We start from the raw sequence: 18,563 nt of genomic DNA, 5'->3' as shown, positions 1-18,563 counted from the left end.
GCGTCACTTCTCCTTCTTCTCTCGACGCGTTTCGTATTCGCTTTATGACTCGTTTACACGAACGCGTGAATGCTGGCCGATATACAGCTGAGCGACAACTACGCGCGATTGGTCAAATCAAAGGAGAAAGATCCAATCGCGGGGAGTCATGAACTATTAGTTAAATGCAATTCGTTAGATCTAAGTGTAAGAACCAATAGTCGCTAAAGAGCTCTTGCGTTATCATCTTTTTCTTTCATACTACAGGATCATACAGAACCGAAACAACCTAGCGTATGTATACGTGAGTCACGTTAGAACAAGAATCTAGTTTAGTTGTTTCCTTGTAAAAGAAAGATAATTTTTACGTCTTGAAATGAATTTTTCTTATACGTGATTAAAATGAGATAAGCTTGCTGCAATTATAAATGACATGTTATCAGAACGACATGTTTCAGGTAACTATCAGGAAGATAATATTTTTTTTTTCTCGCTTCTTTCCGTAAATTCGCTCGTTAATTATCTTTTTGGGGCACACGTGTTCGCCAAGTTTAATTCTCGTTCCGACTTTCTTTATTTTTTACATCCATATAATTTATATAAAATATTTTATAAATTAAAAAATATTTATGTGCTTTTGCTTTTATAATTTATATTGGTTTTCTAATTTAAAGTTTTAAATATATAGGACTTATAGTGCAACATTATGTCTGTTTACGTAAGGAGCTAAATTGACCAAAGCACAATACTATTGAAACTACAATGGATAAGAACTCAGCATTGCCACATTTGAACCCTATTATGGATAAAGAAATGCAAAATGATATTGAAACCACAATGGAAAACTCGACACTGCAGAGTTTGTATCCTAACATGAAAGTTACAGAGCAAAATGCTACTGAGAATATTGAGGTAAAAGCACATAAAAATGTAACATTGCCAAATTTGATTCCTATTTCACATATAAAAGGGTATAATGCTATGAAAACCACAATGCATGAAAAGTCAATATTGCAGAGGTTGCATACTAATATGGAATATGAAGAAAATGCTGTCGACATGACGATACATAATAACCTAACGTTTGAAAATTTGAATTCTACAAATGAAACCATGTCTGAAGAAAAACAGATGCCTATTGATATGACAATGCATAAGAAAATAACATTAAAGAGTTCAAGTCCTATCATAAATGAAAAAAAGGAAAATGTTCCTGAAACCACAATGCATGAAGATTTATCAGGGAAGGATTCTATGCCGTTTGTACTTGGACCTAATTATCTGAATATTTCTGCAGATTCGTCAAATAGCGAAATAATTGATCTTTCATCAGATTTTGAGAGTGTAAGAAATCTTAGTTATATTTCTGATGATGCTGCTTGTGATTTAAGTAACACTTCATCTGACAATACTGTACCAGCAAATTTTGATGGTATAATATTTAATTCATCTCTACAAACTAATGAGACTTCTTCTGAGTCATTAATAAATTTAACAAATCAAGTTTCAGCTACAGCTGGTAGTAGCAAAATTCAAAATAAACCTGAAATAAAAGTTGAAGAAAATTCTAATCTTTACAAGCCTTATAACACTCTTTCATACACTGAAGAAATATTCCAGAATCCCCTACCAGGATGCAGTAAAGATTCTGATGATAAATCCTTAAATTGTGCAAGTACTTCCTCCACTTCAGGCAATCTGCTAAAAGAAGCAAAGCAAATACAGGCTCTTTTACCTAGATTTAGTAATTATTTGATTTACAAAACACTTTCTGCAAATCAATTGGCAAAAAATCGCGTTGAACTAACGTTATGGGATTTGTTACCCACGCAAAGACCAGTGCCTCTGGTTGTAGGAAAACGAAAATCTTCAGATAAGGAATCTTTGGAGGAATGTGAAATTAATCTTGATGCAAAAATTAATATGGAAGGGGAAGAACAGCATGGGACATGTGAAAAAGTTGGCAATATTAAAATGAGAATATTAGAAAATAAACCACATGAGTTATCAACAAGAAGTAAAGTTAATGTAATAAATCAAAATTTACCGGAAACAGCCGTTTCAAATAATGCTGCTGTTCTGAATGATACAAACAATAATATGAATCAACAAAGTTTAATTCCAGTAAAAATGTCAAAATTGGATGAAGTTATACAGGACGAACCTATGAATATTGAATACGACGACAATGTTAATGAATCTTTTGTGCTAAGGAATTTAAAGACTTTTAAATCACTAAAAGCTGAATCTTATTTGAAGGAGTGGGAGCAACCATATCCGAAAGTAAAGACTAAAAGTAATTTTTTCGTTGTCGATAATGCAGAATCGTCTGCTACGAAATTGTTACGACCACCCAAGTTTGTATTTGAAGACGTCGTACGACCTTGCCAAAACGATAAAATATATAAATCGTCAAATCCTATTTTATCGCCGTCAAAACTACATTATATTAGAACTTCATTTACCGGAGCTACATGGCGAATAAAAGATAAAAAAAAGGTATCTAATACAAATTTTAATGATAGTATACAAAATTTCTCTTTATCGAGGTTACCAAACGCGTCATCGAAATACAAAATAGCATCTCGAGACATGAACAGTCGCATCGTATCGTCAAATAACAAAACAGCATCTTGTGATGCGAATGGTCGCATGTTTCGGTCACATTCTTTCTCTGTGCCAACTTCGTCGAGGAAAATGGAAACTCAAAACGCTAATCAAGTCAATATTCATACTAGAAAAGTGACCGAACCATTTTACAATGCAGCGTCAAATTCAGCGACGCTCGCTCAAGGTTCTTCGTATCAAAATAATCTAAATGTTATCAGCAATTCTGTTCAAAAACCCAGCACAAGTACATCTCAAGTTAGCAATAGAGAAGATGGAAAGCAGGTAAAAACTTATAATACTTTTAGTTTTGTTGATAATTACGGGATAGAAAATATAATAATAGACGAAGGAAAAGAAACTTTTTTTTATACATAGGTTTGTTTTTTCCATGCTGAACTAGAGCACAGTAATGCAACAAGTTAAGAGTAATAAAAAAAAAAATACTTTTTTTTATCCTAACTTACCGCACCAGTTCAGCAGAGCTGCTGGAAAGAACAAACCTTATAATTCTCGAATGTGCTGTTGACGTTACATATAAATTTCGAACTCTTATTAACCGAAATTTCTTACAAAGATAATATTTATATTCCTATTAAACGACTTTGTTCCTTCGCTTCGCACATTACAGACGTATTCGTGTCATTTCGTTTAACGTTTAGTGTTAATCTAGTTTTTTATTACAACGGAATTTGTGCTGTACAAATTAGATATAATGATTTTAAGATCCAAAAGAATTATTAAGCCAAAGGTTTATTTATTTTTTATTTATTCTTGCTTTTGTAATTTCTATGATCGTTTTATAAAATTTTTTTTGCTGATAATAATACTTTTAATTTTAATTTGTATTTTATATACAGCCACACACACATATATATGTAAGGAGTATAATTTCAGTTTCGTTATTAATATAAAAAAATTAATTTTTTTTCAGCCAGTTGAAGTAACGTCAAAGCCATGTCCAGTAACATCAAAAAAGTCAGATAATTCTAATTCTAAAACGGCACAAATAAATGTGAACACTGAAAGCAACGTAAAAACAGTGGAAAATAAGGAAATAATATTGAATGAAAAAGCCACAAAACTATACATTCAATTAATACCTATGTTTCCGTCTATAAAAACTGCTTATATTAAACGATTGTGTTATGAAGTTTCTAAACGTCCTGAATTAATGAATAGTGAAGCATTGTGGGAGCGTTTAATCGATATATTGCTAAACTGTAAGCAAGAGAATTTCAAAGAAGTCCAGCCAGTGCAAGTGGTGGAAGAGCTCAATCTGCCTTATGATATAAATGAGCAATATGCCGATTTATTAATGTTATTCCCTGAAGCAGATCCTGTATATTTGAGACAAGCTGTCGAGGAGATGCAAGGTGATCACGCAAAGTATAATGAATTTGTTCAGTCAAAATTAGAGAACCCGGACTATCCAACGAGAGAGCAGTATTTGACTAAAAAGAAAATTACAGAACAACAGAAACAGTACACTACAGATTTTCATGTGGAAAAATTCTTAGAAATATTTCCAGACCCATTTGAACATTTTGAAAACGAAAAGAGGATTTGCCAATTCAATCCTCATGCAATTGATTTCCTTAAATATTATTTCTCTAAATTAAAGGTAATTATTTTTTTAATTTTTTTTTTTTACGATATGCATATAATATATATTTTAATTTATTTATAAGTAATACGTTTTTAATCCATTAAATACTTTACTGCAATTAAATATATTTTTTCAGGTGAACACGTTAGTAAAGGCATATAGTAACTGTTTGAATAATCTCAGTTTAACTGCCAAGACTTTAGAAAGCTTAAACTCGGATATGAAAACTAAACGTTCTAACAAAATGGCACCAACAGAGGATATACCGTTTCTTCAAGAATGTGCTTTTGTTCAGCATAAAGTAGAACTTGCAAAATATCTGGATGATAAAAAAATAAAAGAAAGAGAAGAATTTAATAAGCTTAAAGTACGAAATGTTCTAAAATAGATGTAGAAAGTAGTTTTTAAAATAAATTATTAACAAAATTTTTTTTTTTTTTAGGCAAATAATGAACTGCTCGAATGTCAATGTTGCTACGATAACGAATGTATGCCATTAAAGTGCTCCACATGTGAAGATGGCCATATATTTTGTAATTTGTGTATAGTACGGAGTATTGATATAGTATTAGGAGATGGAAATACGCGGGTGGATTGCTTAATAAAATGCGGTTCGGAATTTCCTTTATCCGTGCTTCAGCGAGTATTACCACCAACTAAATTTAGTATTCTACTTTGCAAGCGGCAAGAAGCGGAAGTAATAGCCGCTGGAGTCGAAGGTTTAGTGTCGTGCCCATTTTGTCATTTTGCATCTATACCACCAGCCGAAGATAAAATTTTCAAATGCTTCAATCCAGAATGCATGAAAGAATCTTGCCGGTAAGTATAAAACTGATGCGTATATATTACATTTTAAAATATTAACTCGGCACTTGATAAAAATATTTAAAAATTAATACGACATATTTGCTAATAAATTGTTTTGATATTAGATTATGTAAGGAACTTAATCATATACCGTTGAAGTGCAACGAGAAGAAATCCGAATTTGCGCGTTTGTATTTGGAAGAGAAAATGACTGAAGCTTTGGTACGAAAATGTTATAAATGTAGCCGAATGTTTTTCAAGGAAGAAGGCTGTAATAAAATGACTTGTATATGTGGTGCTCAAATGTGTTACATTTGCGATAAACCAGTAACTGATTATAAACATTTTCAAGGCCAAGGAGCAGAAAAATCAAATCTGTAAGTTTTAATAATGTACAATGCGATATTGTTTGATTGAATTAACATTATTTTACCTTATGTTTTTATTTTTAAATATAGCTGTCCATTATGGAGTGACGATCGTCGCTTGAACGCCGAAGGTGTAATCAAAGTTTGTGAGGAAACTATAAAGCACATCAAAGAAAAAGATCCTAACATTGACATAAATGTCAAAGCACTTCTCCCAAAGTTACCGCCTAAAAGTAAGGGGCCTCATGATGATATCATAAACCATGCAATGGTATATCAGTCTAGATATTTAAATAGATGTATATACTAGTTTAAGTATGAATATTATGTGTCTAAAAAATATAATTTTTAATATAATATACACATAATATAATTTTTAATATAATATACAATATTATATATTTTATAAATCACTATATGTATACATATAATATTCATATTTTAAGCTATCTTTTATGAATCTTTAATCATATATAAATATTTAAAACTTTTTCAGGAACACAATAGGATTGCAAGGCAGTTTCAATGACAAGTTTATGTTACTATTAATTTAATTTTATATTGAAAGCAGTATGTATTTTTTGTCTTTATATTTGTTCTTATTTCAAATGTTATTTAATGCATTTCATATTTGGATAGAAATTTGTCATTTAAAAAAATTCTTCTCATTTATAGTTTACTAACCTATTGTTCATTGCTAGTCTTGTTCTATAGTATGCGTTCATATATATTATTATAAGAAGAAAAGTACAAAGCACAGAAAGGTATTTACATAAGTCTTAAATTGAGGATTTGGACATTAACATTTATTGTAAGATAAAGTAAAAGTAAAACTCTTACAATCGGTTGTTTTTTTTTGTTTTTTTTTTTTAATATCGTAAAAAAAGAAGGAAACTTAAGTATAAAGAATTAATTATACTGCCAATTTCTCAATTTATTATACAGCTATAAAACGTTATCATACATAATAAATAATCGCTGTTTTAATTTTATGGTTCAATGTTTTTTATACAATGCGATAAACCAGAAAATATGTTTTATGAGTATCTATGAGAAATATATTTGTTCCTATTTTATTAAAGCAGCTTATACTATTATATATTCCTTTTTATATATGTCTTTATGTTATGTCTAACGAATTATCTGTTATACAAAATGATTACACAAGTCGACATCAAACTCGTTGGCGATTGTTGATTAGCTGAATAATTATCATTATTTTTATTTCATGGACTAAGAATTATTGGAAATAGATTAAGGTTTTGAGTGACGCTGATTTTCGAACAGAATATCATGTTAATTGTATTCATCTCTTCGATTAATTCTTAGGTGACGAGCAGATCAGAAATTAATGGAAAATACGGAAATAAACTTTATACTTTGGATCAATGTTAATTTCTTGTCACTACGTAATGATAAGAACAAGATAAAGACCAAAGTTTACACACGATATCAAAAACGGAATTTTGTGACATAATGAGTGTCTCTATACAGCTTGAATCTGAAAGCGGAGCAGTTACTTGAATGAAAGATTTAACATTTTTTATTTTTGCAGCTTTGCATAAGATGCAAAAGACTTTGTGTGATATTTTGTGAATAAAAAAATGCGACAGAAGCTATAATCTATTTGATGCTGCAGGTGCTTCGAAACGTCATCTCTTTTTTTGTTAAACATTTTGAAAGATGTGTGGTCTAAATTTAAGAATAATATCTGAAAGGTAAGCTTTTATCTTTTTAAGTAATTGTAGAGTTCAGAAGTATTTCACAGCCATTATTTTTGGTTGTCATATACTTAATTATTACTTCGCTTACAATGAATAGATACAGATTATCTTTACAAGTGCGTCATTATTATTGTATTAAAATTTTGATACGCAACGGTTCAATGCATTCAGTCAATATAAAATTTTAATACGTAACGATAATACAAGTTTTTTTATATGCTTTCAGGGTGAAGAAGACTAGAAAGAGAGAAACGCGATCCCGAGATAAAATAATCCATAAAAGAAGCTGGACAAAGACGGAGAAAAAAAATGAGGGGGAAAACACGTCCTTGTGTGCGTTCGTCGACGTAGGAAGAGCCGGTTTTTTTCAGAACAATGTCGGGTACGTGATAAAATTAAACGTCCACTTGTCAATTAACGAAGGAACCGATTGGAGACGATCGGTCATTTCCCGACCTTCCATTCCGGATTAATAAAAAAATATGAAAAATTTACATTTATCGCGCCGGCCAATATAAACATCTTTCGCTTGATCGAAGGCGTTCAAAACAGTGAACGATTGTCTTAAAAGAACAGCCAGAATTCCAAGTCTTCCCTTTCTTTCTTTCTTTCTGTCTTAAAACCACATCTCTTGCCTTTGTGTCGCTTTTCAGGAGAGGCACGTCAAGATAAAGCCACTCGTATTTCAAGAGATCACGGTCGTGTTCGGATTCTGGATTATTCGAAAAAAGAAGATAAGGAAGAGGATGGCGAATAACGCGTATGTGAATACATTAATAGATAATAGACTAATTATACAAATCTGTCTAATTAAAAAAAAACCATTCGCCGATTGGAATTTTTCGTCTACGACTGTTTGATATTTAGAATGAGCCATGTGTGTAATCGGCATGCCTGTGACGTTGCTCGCGGGCAAATTGTACGAAATTATTCGCCGTTCCGAAAGGTAATGCAACGAAAGCAAAATCGTATTAAATTGGCGGATAATCGGCGCGCACGCCTTGAAGCCCTTCTCTTCATTTCTCCATGCAAATTCTCGCATAATCAGTACACGCCGTAGGACTCTATCATAAGGATACATCGAGTTTAGTACGGGGGGAAAAAAAAGGGAAAAAAATTTCAATGCTAATCAAACGGAACGGTTGAGATTAATAAAGAAAAAACATCGGAGAATGCTCTGGCATTTCGTGTCGTAAATTCTCATGTAATTATGCAACTTCCATATTTAACGTTACTGCGAGATCGCCCGTATTTTAATATTCTGCTGAATCTTCATGCAAGTTTAATGTTGACGAGAAGCGAAGATAAGATACTAATATTAAAAAAAAAAGATTGACAAAATTATCGGGGCAAATCCATCGGATGGAGATAATTCAAGCGCAAAGGCTCGAGATAGCCGATTGTTGCAACGGTATTAAACAATTATGCTGAATTACCTCAATCACGTATTTAAAAAAAAAAGAAAAAAAAATCTACCGTGCAGACACGAGGGCAATTTACCGTAATGCGAGGTTTGCTGCGAGCGTATATAACAGAAAGAACACGTTACCGGGAATCTACGACGGTCGATTTTCTCAGGAAACTGCTAGACTAGTTCGAGATAATCCCCTCCGAGATTCGATTAATATAATTTATTAAATAATATCCTATTTTAACGAGAAATAATTAACTGTTTTATTATTAGAATAAACGACTACCTACACATTTCTTTCCTACATTTTATATCTATTCTTATCGACGGGTTTTCCATTTTAATTCTTGGCGCGTAAAATGTATTAAAAAAAAAAAAGTTAGAACAAAAAACTAACGCAATCTTCTTATGTTACACAGCTATGGATCAGTTGGCAACGCGGCTCGGCAGCAAGTCGAGCTTGTGCGCGGCTTGGAATTTTACCGCGGCGTCTACACCACCGCGAAAAGAAGATTAAGTTCGTCGTCGCGGTGTGGCGGTCAAAGTCGCCCCTTAATCTACGTCGGAAGTTTAATCGGCGTCGGCGGGATTGGACTCCGATGTCCAGAGCGAGCCACGATACGCGCCAACATCCGTTCGTTCGCGGTCTGTGGCTGCGCGAAAGCGGAACGCCAACGTCGCTAAGTTCAGTCCGCTGGCACTCCCGAGTCAGCCGTACACGGGACAGTCGTCGGCGAACTTACGGCGAGCTATGACGGTCACGTCGCTCCCCCAGCAGCAGCCGATAGGACAAACGGAACCTCCACTCGGCCGGCGTGTTGCCCCGGCCTCAAAAACCGCCTGCCTCAACGGCCGCGCTTGCACGGGAACGTAAAAGTGACTCTCCGTTTATCTTCAACGGCCGCACGGTTTCGCACCCCCCTCGCATCGATCGGCTTCCCGACAGATCGAATCCGCAAAGCCGGCCGCTACGCTCTCGTAACAATAGTTTTCGCGTGTGTCCCCCCTTGGAAGTGTGTGCCCTCTGACGACTACGGTGGAGGAAAGGAGAAGGAAAGGAAGGAAATAAAAAAGGTATGTAGGTTAATCCTGTATTTCGATCCGAAACGCATTCAGCTGAAATATTCCGAGCGGGTGCCGCGCATTGTGTTGCGTATGTCGATAAATCGTGTACGTAATTATACGGGATTATTTAACGCGCATAGACAAATTCGGACGATTTGACAGATCGAGTTCTAAAAATACTGCCCCACCGTTTTGGCACGCCTGCGTTGCGTCATGCGCTTTATAAAGCCTTAGATCCGTATCGTTGCCCGCTACGTTCAGTCCGCGCGTCGGAAATGATTGGCGGAATTATAATTGCGCTCGCGATTAAGTCGTCGAGCAGAGCGCGGCCGTTTCCACGCCGGGCCCGAAACCGATGACCAACGGGGACGGCAAAGCGGGGTGCTCGTATAACCTCGAAGGTTTCATCCCCCGCCCGCGAACCTTGACACCGCGGAGGATGCGCGGGCATCCGAGTGAAGTCGCGCGACGATCAAAGCCTGTGGCGAGTAACGGCGAGATTAGGAAGTGCTCGACGACGCCTCGTACCGTTAGAAAGCCTCGCGATGCATTTTACCGCAGCTGTACCGTCGACAGCGAGCCGTTTATTCCCGCGGCAAACAGTTTCGCGGGCGTTCGACTCTCACAATTATCCCCGTCGTAAAATCAACAAGGTCGAATGGCGGCAATGAAACCGCAGCCGATAAAGTAATTTCACGATGCGCGTTTCACGTTCGCGAACTGGTTTCCAAGAAACTGAGGGAGACAGAGAGAGAGAGAAAAGGGAAGAAGAAAAAAAAAAGAAGGTAGGGAAAAAGAAACTTGCTTCCGCCTTTCGAATCGCGAGCGCACGTTTGATTTGCAAAACGAACGGGTTTCGAGCTGTCCGGCTTTTATTTCCTCGGTTTAATAAGATGTCGCCGAGACTGCTCGTGGAACAGTGACGAAGAAGAGTAAACTTAATATACGAGGAGGTAAATAGCGGCGAGGGAACGTGTAAAAAACGCGAGCTGGATGGGCCGAGGGAATCGCGTTTCGACGAGAATCGCGACCGCCTGCAAAGACAGATGAACAAGCGCACTCGCGACGGCTCTCGGTAAAACATTTGAAGAGCGGCGATGTACCTATGTATTATTTTGTGAAAGTGGGACAGTTCCTCGCTCGACTGTTCCTCTGTGCCTACTTCCACGTCTCGACGTGACTCACTTCCTCTTTCACTTATTTCGACTCGCTTTGAAGCGGCACAAAGGTGCTTTTTACGACGCAACGCAAACCCTCCTCTTCGGGCTATTATTTCTATTATTAATTCTATTTCTATTTGTATTACTATTAGGGAGCGGTGATATTTCTTTCGCGTGAAAAACGTGGAAGCTAAAAGGCGATCCTCTCCAGATGCTTTTTCTTTTTTTTTTTTTTTTTCCTTCATTAACACGTCCGTTTCGTGACGAAGTCGACTCGGTTTTTTTACAGGCTGCACTCTACTTGCACGTGAGTTTTTTTTTTATTTTTACACAATTAACAATTGTGGCTGACGCGTATAAGCGAGAAGCGTTTCGTATCAACTCGTGCGTTTAACGGCATACGGTAGCCTTCACAGTTATCGCGGAACGATAAGAGTTTTATAAAGTTTGACGTTCCATTTTCTTTTTTCTCTGTTAAATAGTCGGCTTTTCGCAAGCAGCAATTAATATTCGTTTCGTTCCGTAAATCAGTCGAGTTATTAATGCGCAAATTGATTAATTGATTACGCTCGAGGGGGATGTTTTCGCTTTTAGCAATAACGGTAATTGCAATAAAAAAATTTCTTGCATTAAATTTCTTACATTAATTTTAATGAAATTGAAACAAAAAATTTTTTTTTTTTATTTATCTTTTAGAAAAAATAAGTTTAACTCTGTCATTGTTTTAAACGTTCAACAACATATCTTGTCTACGTAAAAGAAAGCAAATACTTTCTTTAACTTATTTATTATTTATTTAATTATTATTTTATTTGCAAATTGCATTTTTATTATCTAAACGCGTGCGGTTTCTCAATCGAGTTGCAGGAAAATTGGCGATTTGAAATAAAAAAAAAATCCACTCGTTATCGCATTCGACCACACATACGCGATCTCGTTGTCGGCGTACACAAAGAAGCGCGTCATCCTCGTCATTATTATCGTAAATAATAACGACAGTGATTCAATCTTTTGCGCACAACGATAATCGTTGGAGCTTTCGCGCGTCTCGCATTTACAATGAATCGAGATGATATAATATATTAAGTACGTCAATGATTATTTGATCCACGTGAGCGATAATAATTAAATAAATAATTCGCAGAAAAGAGAAAGAGGGAAAAGAGGCGCGTAAAAAATTTCTTTCGCAAGCGCTTCGGCGACGAGGTGTCTAGTTTTTCGTGTCTTTTGCGACCGGAGATGCAATGTAATAAAAATCACATGTAGGTTATCCGCTCTAATAAACAAAATTGCACTGTTAAGAAATTCCCTAAACGTTCATAAATAATAGCCGCGAGAGAGTCGTTGATTATTTTGCGAATATACAAAAATTCTGCAATTTTACACGTCCGATAGAAATTATATTTTTGTATATTATTAATAATTCTCGTGCAACTCTTAATTTCTCTGAACGTACGGAATTTTTTTTTTTCTTTTTTCACGGCGTAATTCTACGTATGTTACAGTGGGTAATTTACGTCTAATTTTCTTTTCCTATCTTTTTTTTTTTACAAGATAGTTTTTACGTCGTCGATCGCGCGAATGTCCCGGTCGCCAGTCGCGTGCCGGATGCATAAACGCGTTTATGAACGGCTTGCACTCACGGTCGAAGTAAAAGTAAAAGTCGTAGTAAAATTCGCGGCTCGTTGAACTCAAAATCAATGTGAACGTAATGTAAGGCCAATGCGAGCCGAAACATTCTCGTCCGCCTCGAGCAAACGTTCGGTGTTTCGCCTCGCGTCGATCTCTCTCCGCGTACGTTGTTAATTCGCACTTTCGTCTTTTTCCCGGATAAAATGACCCTTCGATGACGAAATTCTTGTCTCGAATGAGACCACGTTTGTTACAAAAATCGCCGACGTGCGATCGATCATTACCGTTGTGGACGCGTTATTTTACTGTGATTAATTTTCGTAACGACACCGATCGAAGACTCACGATATGTTATTAAAATTTACGCGAGTGTAAATAACGATTGACGAAAAAATATTCCACGTGCGTATAATTGATTAACAAAATACCCTCATTATCTCGCGACAATCGTGAGAATCCGCGAATCACGTCGTTTGAATGGAAGGAAGTACGTAACTTCTCACGTTGACGTGGAAATCGCGACTTGTGTCAAAGATTACGTATTTACGTGTAAACATCGGATGCGCCGAAGAAAGAGTGAGCATTTTTTAATTTTAAGAACAAGCACGGGCAATAAAGTTCTCGAAAACGCGGACGTTAAATTTTTAATTAATCGAACTTGGAATTTCCGGCAAAAAATTCAGGGTGTCTGATGGAATTTCGTTGGCGAACCTCCGGCACGCGGCAGACCTTTGACATTAGCACACGCTCACGAGAAATCTAATATCTACGAATTAAAAAAAAAAAAAATATATACCGAGAGGTGCATCTGGTTTTTTTCAAAGATTGATTCTCGTTATCGAGGTATATTTACTACAGTATGTCGCAATTTCGCGCGCTGAGTAACGCGACGGGCTTATCGTTATAACCTTGAGAGCAACAGACGAACTTTCGCGTCTTCGAAAGATAGCTTCCCGCGGCAGAATTTAGAGCACACTCGTGCGCGATTATGCACGCACGAATGTATGAGAGTTTAGCCTGTTGTCGACCTTTGTCTCTGTCAGTCGTTGGTCGCGTGGATGTTGCGCTAAATGCTCTCGGACGGATATATATTATCGCGCAATTAGATTTATTCTACCGCTGACATAATAGATTTACCGATTTCGTACGCCCTCGTTTGATTCGTACACCTGATAATTTATAAAGACCAAAAAAAGTTGCAGGTAAAGATATACACGCGCGCGCAATAATGAAATCTTTGTGCCGCAACGATTTTCGCGTGATTTATGATCATGATAATTAAATGTTTTTTTTTCTATTCGTTTTTGTACATTTGGTCGATACTTGTATTGCATTAATTTTTATTATAAACTCGCGGGTGAATTTCGCGCACTTAATATTAACATGAGAACAACATGTTTTTCCTAAGCCGAAAAAATAATTAATTCGCGGAAGGCCAGTTTGTGATAAATTTAATTTTTTCTTTTCTTTTTTTTTTCTACGTATTGATACGCATAATCAATGTATGAAACTTGATCTGCTCTATCGGTTTGACAAATTGCCACGCTCGCATTTTTCTGTGACGCTCGCATTACGCATTGTTTATCGAAATGTTTAAAGAAATTGATTGTTTGCGCTGCTCTTTTGTCCGGGTTCATTACATTTTGCACAGGTCATGCAATAATGTAGATACTTGATTATAAATAAGCGTAATTTAAAAAAACGCACTCGTTATGGTATAATTTATACGCGATACATTTTTTTTTTTTTAATTTAGTAAGGTTATTTAAATAATTTTAACGATTTTTACTCGCGGAAATTTGCAATTGCTGGAGGAAACTATGAACGCGCTATTTTTTGAGAGACCCCAATAACAAACTACGAAAAAAAAGCATGCGACTCACCGATCTGCATGAGCGTCAGCGGAGTTGTGGAATTCTGCCGGTGACTGTAACATACAAAGAAAAATATTAATGTAGACACGTTAATCAATTTATAAAATTAATGAAAAAAAAGGTAGAAGTATTTTTTTTTTTTTTTAATTTGATTAAAAAAATTTAATATTTACCTAAAAGTTGCTCCGCCGATGCAGGATGCTCGTCCCGAGCCTGCTCCTCCTCTCAGTTTGCGTGTCGAGTCATCCTTCCGCGCACTAGAAACTCGCGAACGCGCCCGATTAATTACTGCCACAAAAATTAATTTTTTATTGATCACTTTCGCACGATAGTCCATGACACTCCCGTTACAAAATTTTTATATAAAAGAATGACGTCCGAATACTTTGCGGAACTCCCGAAACGACCGACGAACCGGCTACGGTTCGTATAATTAAATAATATCGGCGGTGACGACACTTTTCTTCTTCGGATTTTTATCTAAGCAGAAATCTTATTTCGCTCAAATAAAAATCCAGAGAAGTGCTGAGCTGTAATAATATCGACGTAAATTCCATACAAATGTATGCAATTTACATTGATATGTGAAACTGAAATTAAGACAAAATATATCAAATTTTTTTTTTTTTTTTAATTTATTTATATAGTTTTAAAAGGTTTTATTATTTTCGGTCACCGGCGCGATGTATTAAGATTTTATTTTATATTGTACATTAATATAATTGTGCCGCGGGTAATATAAAAATGTTTTCCCACCCGAAATGCTAATAAGTACTACTAAATGAAAGCATGCCACTCACCAGCGGCAGAGTGTTGGCAAGATGATCTGTAACAGACAAATGAAAAAAAATTAAATTGTAGAGATCTCAATAATTATTTAGAAAAAAAAATTATACGCGTCTTTGATTTTTTAATTAAATAATACAAAAATAAATTTTTTAAACACGGCAAAGATAAAAGAAAATTAATTCTTACCAGTGGATTGCTCTGCCGGTGCAGGATACCCTTCCTGGGTCTCCTCCTCCTCTCAGCACTGGTCACTCCCTATGTTCCTTCGACGAAGGACTTTTTCTGGATTTTATCTGAAACAAAAAAAGTTATATTTTATTAGCAAAAATGACGAAAAAATGACTTGACTATCGTTTTAAATAGAATTTTCATTTTGTGCCCGCGTGTTTTATTGCAACGTGTAAAACAAGGTGAATTATTTAACGAGGCCGTCTGAAATGCAAATGTCAAACCAAACATAGTTATTATATGTCTCGCCTTTTGCTTTTTAATCTATTCACTTCTTTCATCATCGGTCATTAACGGATTTAATTAATTTCACATTATACGGTTACAATCACGTCGGTTCTCATATTTTTCTCGCATATTTCATGGTAACTCCCTTATAACGAGTTGCAAAGGTTAAATATCCGCCTGAAAAACTAAGAACAATGAATATAAGAAGCCTATTAGTTATAATTGCCGAGAAGGATTACAAATATTAAGTAATGAAAAAAAGTATAAAAAAATGAAAAGAAAAAAAAAAAGGAAAACGTTAATTGCAACAAGAAACGTCCAAGTCATTTATCATCGCAACAATTTGATGCTATCGAAATTAATTAACGGATAAAAGATATTATACATTTTAAACGTGTTTGATCGTGGTATTGGCGAAAATGTTTTCAGACAAAAATTCAAGTGTCACATAAATTTTACGAGGGGGAGGAAAAAAAAAAAAAAAAAAAACCTGAAATCGTTTTATAGCTTCGAAAAGTTGTTAAGTACCGCTATGTATAGGCAGTTCAATTTTATTTACGATCTGTTCTTTAGTGGCACAAACAGATTAGATTAATTCTCGGTCGCAATTTACGAAGCGGAGCAAGGGGACCGCGTTTTCCTCGACACTGAGCCGATTCTATTTTCGTAGTCGCTGATATCAAAGGCCCAATAACCCATTCGTCCGAGCGTTACAATGTAACGGAATCGCATTAAAAAAAAAACATAAAGAATTAAATCAAAAATTTCCGTCCCGGCTGTTCCACAGATAAATATGCGGCCGTAAAACGAAATTAAACGCGGCGCAACGCGCAAACAATTCGGTATCTTGTTTTTTATGCCGAGGACGGATTTTCCCTTTGCGTGCATTTCTTCCGCAACGCAGTTTGATCGAATCGACAGCCTGTGATCGAAAGAGACCGGGATTTTTCTTCTCTTTTCTTTTTTTTTGCCGCGATTATCCTTCGACTTTGCATTTATCAGCTCTTCTGATTACTGATTATACTCGTCGTCGAAGTCATAACGATAATTAATAATCTGTTATTTGCAGTGTAAAATCTTTGTGAATAGATCGGCGTCATGGGCGCCACGATTGCGCGTGCACTTTACGATTCAGAGGTGAAATTAATTTTTAATATGAAGATAATAAAATCGACGATATTTTACTTACGAGCATGTTTCTTTTTTTTTTTTTTTTTTACACGGATAAAATATATTTGAAAAAAAAAACTTCTAGTATGACCGGGTCAGTAGTTAACAAGATAACGAAATCGTTTAGTGGTCGATATTACGTAGTATAATAATATTATGCCGCACGGCAAAAACCTGTTTCTCCGATAGCTTCGTAAATTAATTAATTTATTTTAAACCCCGATATATCGAAAGAGAATTTATTTATAACATTGTCGTCACGTTTACAAAAAAAATACCGTTAATAATTTCTGCTTTTTGACCTCGGTTTTTACGAGATTATCTATTCAATTAATAACGAATATCGCGAAATTATTTAATTGTCAACGAATGTCATTAATTTTTTTAATTGTGTACTCATAATAAGATTCGGCAAAGTTTAATCTTAATTGCGATTTGTTTTGACAGCTCTTTCTGATTTCTTGTTTCAGATCGAAGCGAAGAAGGTATGCGAGAGTCGTTGTGACTGGCGATAACGAGCACGATAAGGTTTACGCCAACGACCGAGAGTTTAAGAAAAAAAAAAAAAAAAGAAAAATTAATTCGGTGGACGAACTAAATAATACTCGAGACTTCTGTGATAAGTTTCTCCAGTTATTGTTATTACTTTTTCTTTTATTGCGTGTTGAACGTGCTCGCGTACCGGTACATTATCTGCCGTTATCACCGTTCGCCATGACCACTCCAACGCCCTGCTCGCCTTCGCGATCGTCTCTGAGCTGCTGTCAGTTCGACCGCAACAGCCAGGACGACATGCATGGCCCGACGATTATTGGCAACAACAATTACTTCTTGCAACGGGAGAAGCATTACTTTCCGAAGAGGCCCCAGGTCGACCTGTCCTTCCGCGACATTCGCTACCGCGTCAAGGAATGGAGTTTACGCAACATGTCGATCCGTAAGTATGTCAGAAGGCGGAAAGAAGTAAAAATATTAATAATAACCGACGCCGGGGTTCATAATCGCATTCGCGGCTCTAATGACGCGATAGACGAGTCTGACGATGAATCAGTCTCTCTCTCTTCGAGTGGAAAATCAAAATGAGCTTGTTAAAACGGGAGGAAGGGGAAACGCGAAGAATAATTTACGAGCCGCGTAATCGATTGAGGCAATAAAATCTCTATTTGTCAAATAAGTATAATTTTTGATAAGCCTATAATTGAATCTCATTTTTCTTTTTTTTTTATTTTATCGGATTTTTCTTGTTTATTAGGAATTAATACAATACCGATTCCGAGTCCGTAATTTTCTGCCTTTTGTATTAATTTTAATGTAACGTTTTTTTTTTTTAAAGCCTTAACATTCTTTTCTGTGACACATTTTTTTTTTTTTGTATTATCGTTTGATCCTTAGGTTATCGCGTCGTAAAGTTATAGATTGCACTTGTACTTAGTTTATCTTTGTATATAGTTTTAGTCGTTGATTATAAGTCAGCGCGGGATGTTTAATTATTTTATGCTTGGGTTTTTAGCAGAATCGTTGACTATTTTTTTTTTTTTTCTTAATATAGGCTTATCAGAAATTTACTTAGCCAAAAATTAATTATAATACTGACACGGTTTTTTTTTTCTTTTTAAATATGTAATGGAATATATGTATTTCACAAAATTCACTTGAAGTTTCGTAAACGGTATAAATTGTTATAATCATTTTCTTTGGACTTGTAAGTGAAAGCAGATTGTTGCTTGTGAATTATTCAACGGTAACAGAAAGGCCTCGCTTAGCCTTGAAAAAAAAAGGTCTTAAAAATTACGGTCAAGTGAAAATACAATTATATTGAAACGTTTCAATAAGTTTAAAATATTATCGCGTACACGTTGATATTTCGCCCGCACGGTGACAGATTAATCGTTTACAGTAACTTGATAATTGC

The 18,563-nt window shown here is 35.5% G+C and overlaps 1 protein-coding gene across 6 annotated transcripts; it reads left to right on the top strand.

The window, feature by feature from the left end:
* Window positions 1-253: 253 nt before the first annotated feature.
* Window positions 254-17,228, top strand: LOC139110741 (uncharacterized). Of its 6 annotated transcripts, none has more exons than XM_070670733.1 (11): window positions 254-437; window positions 668-2,871; window positions 3,521-4,210; window positions 4,332-4,562; window positions 4,638-5,014; window positions 5,128-5,379; window positions 5,461-5,641; window positions 5,867-7,088; window positions 7,321-7,854; window positions 8,925-9,579; window positions 17,122-17,228. In XM_070670733.1, the coding sequence occupies exons 2-8, from the start codon at window positions 742-744 to the stop codon at window positions 5,897-5,899; spliced, it is 3,894 nt and encodes a 1,297-aa protein (XP_070526834.1). In that variant the 5' UTR covers window positions 254-437; window positions 668-741; the 3' UTR covers window positions 5,900-7,088; window positions 7,321-7,854; window positions 8,925-9,579; window positions 17,122-17,228. The 6 variants fall into 6 exon arrangements, with proteins under 6 accessions (XP_070526834.1, XP_070526835.1, XP_070526836.1 ...); XM_070670734.1 differs by having other exon boundaries at window positions 5,867-7,476; window positions 7,748-7,854; XM_070670735.1 differs by adding an exon at window positions 16,551-16,618 and having other exon boundaries at window positions 5,867-7,854.
* Window positions 17,229-18,563: the final 1,335 nt, after the last annotated feature.

This window comes from Cardiocondyla obscurior, linkage group LG21 (genome assembly GCF_019399895.1).
Source record: "Cardiocondyla obscurior isolate alpha-2009 linkage group LG21, Cobs3.1, whole genome shotgun sequence".
NCBI classification, from domain to species: Eukaryota; Metazoa; Arthropoda; class Insecta; order Hymenoptera; family Formicidae; genus Cardiocondyla; species Cardiocondyla obscurior.
Note: the sequence above shows the minus strand (reverse complement) of the source record. Positions and strands in the feature narration are given on the sequence as shown.